General features: G+C 32.0%; 1 protein-coding gene across 1 annotated transcript; it reads left to right on the forward strand.

Annotated features, from left to right (window-relative positions):
• Positions 1-1,461: 1,461 nt before the first annotated feature.
• On the forward strand, positions 1,462-4,064 carry LOC112030846 (uncharacterized). The gene is made up of 2 exons (XM_065760894.1): positions 1,462-1,876; positions 3,838-4,064. The coding sequence occupies exons 1-2, from the start codon at positions 1,462-1,464 to the stop codon at positions 4,062-4,064; spliced, it is 642 nt and encodes a 213-aa protein (XP_065616966.1).
• Positions 4,065-4,409: the final 345 nt, after the last annotated feature.

Below are 4,409 nucleotides of genomic sequence, written 5' to 3' on the forward strand. Positions count from 1 at the left end.
CTTTCTAAGATGAAGCATATATTCTGAGTTAGGGATGAACCCATGCCATCACATGACACCAAAAGTCTTTGGGCCATGCCTTGAAGCCCAACATTAAGTCTTTGATTTGACCTCCCTAAAAATTTTATTAAGGGGATAATAATAATGGAGGAAATGCATGATTTTCAATATGTGAACACATTTATTATTTTTCAAACATCTACCGTTGGTCGTTTCTTTCATTTACCGCTAAACTATTATATAAACACTTATTGTGATAGGTCATCCTTTGTGCTAACTATCTTTGCAAGAGATATTATTGAGGCCTTATCATAATCTTTGTTGGATGCAATCTAAACCTTGAGCAAAAATGAGTCTTTCACACTTCACCAATAGCCTTTGGGCCATATTTTAAGCCCAAAGTAAAGTGTCAATTTTGGCTTCCCAAATATCATATTGGTAACGAAAAACGCCCCTGACAGCCATTTTAGTAGAAGTGGGAGTTTTTCCTTTTTCTTTCCTTAATAGAGTACATTTTTAAGTGTCTTCAATTTTACTAGAAGTTCATTCGATTACCAACAAAGTCTTGAATTATACAGTTGTTTTTTTTTTTTTCCACCCTTAATTTATTAGTACTTTAAAATTCTAGGATATATCAACCAGCAACTAGTGAAACTTGGTATTTGATTTTTTTTTTTCTTCAATTTGTAGGTGCCATTTGTTTTTAATGTTATTTTACAAATTAAAAAAGAAAAAGAAAAAAGTTCTATCAATCTCATCAAGCCCAACACCTTTTGATGAACAAAACTTTAAATAAGCCCCAAGATCTAATTAATAAATGCCCAAACCAGTTTGGCATAGCTGAGGTTGAAGATTTGGAAGGGATAGCGAGATTGAAGCGGCCATGACACTCTTGAGTTGAATGTGAAGGTGGAGGTGTGTAGATCAGCAGCAGCTAGATCTGACCATTGGTGAAGATTTAAGACTGTTTGATTACAAGGTTAATGTATTAGTATTAGTGGCTTATTAGATAGTTCATATTGCTAGCTAGGTGATGATGTGTTTATTTTCATTTATTGTTATTTTATTATTGGTTCACTTGGCATTTTTAATATTATTAAAATTTTATATTATTATTATTATTATTTAATTAGCCATGTCAGCTTCATGTGTGACAACTGTGTAATCCATCAAATTAACTGTAAATTAAAAAAAATAAAGACCAAATTAATTGTTACCAAAATGTAAAGGCCAAAATAGTGTCTTTACCTTTATTTTGAAACCCTCATTTATTTATTTTTCTTTTATATTTAACACAAAAAAAAAAAAAAAAAAAAAAAGAAAAAGAAAAAAGATAGGTGATAAATTAGTGAGTCCAATGCTCTAGGGAGATTTTTTTAGAACACTGAGCCTCCACCACTCGAACGAAAGCGGGAAAATATGACCGAACTCAGAAAATATTTCTTCTACCATTAATCCTCAATGGCGTTCCCATGTGCATCATCTCTGAAGATATTTTCTCTTTCATCGTTCTCTCGTTGTTTTCCTCCTCAAAATGATTTCACCTTCTTTTCTACATCACCACCTCCATATGTCCCCAAGACTCATGCTGAAAAGCCTTCCAAACTCATGAAAAACTCTTTCAACTCCTCCTTTCGCCTTTCATATCGATTCTCTGCTGTGGAAGACGACTATGATGATGATGATACCAGTGATAATTGCAGCTTTGACGAAGCTTTCATGCTCTTCAATGACAGAGAATACTATAAGTGCCATGACTATCTTGAAGCTCTCTGGAACATGGCCCAAGAGCCTACCAGAACTCTTATTCATGGCATTCTACAATGTGCTGTAGGATTTCATCACCTCTTTAACCAGGTTGCTACTTCATTTGTAGGTTTAGCTTTATTAATTTATTGGTTTATTTTATTTACTTCCTTTTTTTTCAAAATTTTGTTATTGGGTTTTTGATGGTTTGTGGTAAACTAGAACCATAAAGGAGTCATGATGGAGCTAGGAGAGGGACTCTGTTAGCTAAGAAAGATGAATTTTGTGAGTGGACCATTTCATCAATTTGAGCAAGAGATTTCTGCAGTTCTGGATTTTATTTACCAGCCCAGATTGAGTTAGCTGCCTCTGAGTGAGTCTATATCCAATTTTTTTTTTTTCTTTTTTCTTTTTTGATAATAAGTATATATCCCATTTCCATTGTTTTTAAGTTTAAGTTATTATTGCAGCAGGCATCCCATTAGCTAAACAACATAAATAATAATCCTATGGTTGTGAGTCTTGTGACTACTGACTAGTTGTTTAGAAATTAGAATTCAATTGGAATTCTAGCCCTTTTATTTATTTATCTTTTTCAGAAACAATAGGATTTTAATCAATGACATCCACTTTATAATCAATTTTGTTTATCATAAAACTAAAACACTAATTAATTCATAATGTAGATGAGATTTGAAGTTTTGAATTACACAGTTGGAATTGTAGCTTTAAGGTGCCTTCTTTATCACAAGGAATGCAGTGGACATAAATATACACAAATTAGTTGTCTTCCTTGAAAACCTTGGCCTTGAATTCATTATTGTGTGTTTGTCTTAATTTATCAGAAACCACATAAAAGACCTGAACTTTATACAATGTTTCATAGTGGGTATTAAGTATTTATATTTGTCAATTAAAGACTTGAATTAAATCATTTCAATTTAAGACCTCTATCTATTTCTATTAATCTAAACAGTAACAGAGCATATAAAAGTGGAAAACCCATTTATTAAATTTTGCATTTCACCTAGGCCCTTGTTAATAAATCAATTTGATAACCATTGAACAAAAAGAGCAGTAATGAGAAAGTTTCGCTTAGAGTGAGAAAGTGATTGTCAATATTTTAAAACAATAAAATTTCAAAAGATTGAATTTATCAAACAACTAAAAAGGTTAAGGTGGACCAAAAAAAAAAAAAAGATTAAGGTGATTCAAAAAAAAAAAAAGAAAAAAAAAAGAAGAATAAGTCTTTCAACGTTTGGGGGGTTGGGGATGAGAACGATTAGAAATCTTGGGCTTTAATAAGTTGGGTGTATATGGTAAGATGGACCAGGGTTGTTATGGGTAATTCCGATTGTAATGAGTCAATTTGGGCTTTTTCTTTGTCAATCTGTGTCTAATTTTTGGTCTTTCGGTTTCTTCTATATAGCATCTAACTAAATCCGATTTTGTTCTTACCATGTTATTTAGTCATAACTCATTGAGAAACCTTGCATACAGCCTAACAATACAAACCTCAACTCCTTTCCACATCCTCCAAGTCTCAATAATGAATTGGAAGGCTCTTTTTTATTAGGGTTTTGATTATCTTATGTCCACTATTTTACAATTTTTTTTTATATATTTACTTTTATGTGTTAAAATATGGAAATCCCCGCATCAATTATGGATATGTTTGTAAAATAGTGGATCTATATAACTTTTTTTACATCCACTTTTATGTGTTAAAATATAAACATTTTCGCATCAATTATGGATATGTTTGTGAAATAGTGGATATATATATATATATGTGTGTGTGTGCATATCAGTGCTTAAGTACTATAAGAAAAGTATCTATTATTGTATATAGACCAAATTCAATGGCTATTTAGTGATTGACCCCTACAACAAAAGAAGAGCACCAATGATGTGGATTGTTGTGGTTGGGCTAACTAGGACACATTGTTGGAATTGCATATCGACATATTACAATTGATACGCTCCTAACATGTAACTAATCAATCTGTGTTATATTGTAGTAATAAATCTAACACTTCGATCTTATTGTTATGAAGGAAATGGCTGATTATATTTTTTGGATTTTCACAGGCACTGATGATCTTTGTCTTACAATGGATCGATCAGAGAGATCATACCAACTTCTCGGGGGCTACGGTGCTGGACAGCATCTATATAGTCTTCAAAGTGACCTTAATCAAATAGTGTACATTATGTTCTACCCCCAGAGGTCTTATGGTACCAACATGGCACCAAGGGTAAAGCTTCCAATCCTTAATGCAACCAAAGAACACCTCCTGGCCTTCGAGTATAGATGAATTTATGCTAAAAGCAATTGTGTAGTTTTTATTTTATTTTATTTTATTTTAAACAACAATTATGTAGTTATTGTAGATATTAGTTGGTTGAATGGGCTTAAAATTAGATCCCACTTACAGTAAGGTAGAGTTAGGGCATTTTATACTCTCACATATGTTATTTCACATCCATTTTCATGGTTTAAAATGCGGTCATTTTCACATCAATTGTGCATATTGATGTGTACAAAGTAGTGATAGAAATGATTACTCTTCTTTCAATTGAATATTGGAATCCATAGTACTCCGCCCATCCCTTTTAAATAAGCTTGAAACTTTCTCTTTCTAAAATTTCATTTTGGATTA

Source organism: Quercus suber, unplaced genomic scaffold (assembly GCF_002906115.3).
Source record: "Quercus suber isolate HL8 unplaced genomic scaffold, Cork oak 2.0 scaffold_386, whole genome shotgun sequence".
In the NCBI taxonomy this organism is placed as follows: Eukaryota; Viridiplantae; Streptophyta; class Magnoliopsida; order Fagales; family Fagaceae; genus Quercus; species Quercus suber.

What these genes read in the sequence shown, in the direction of transcription:
- LOC112030846 (XM_065760894.1), top strand. Translation starts at nt 1,462, where the DNA reads ATGGCGTTCCCATGTGCATCATCTCTGAAGATATTTTCTCTTTCATCG. An exon ending in GGTTGCTACTTCATTTGTAG is followed by an intron (nt 1,877 to 3,837) that starts GTTTAGCTTTAT and finishes GGATTTTCACAG; the next exon opens with GCACTGATGATCTTTGTCTT.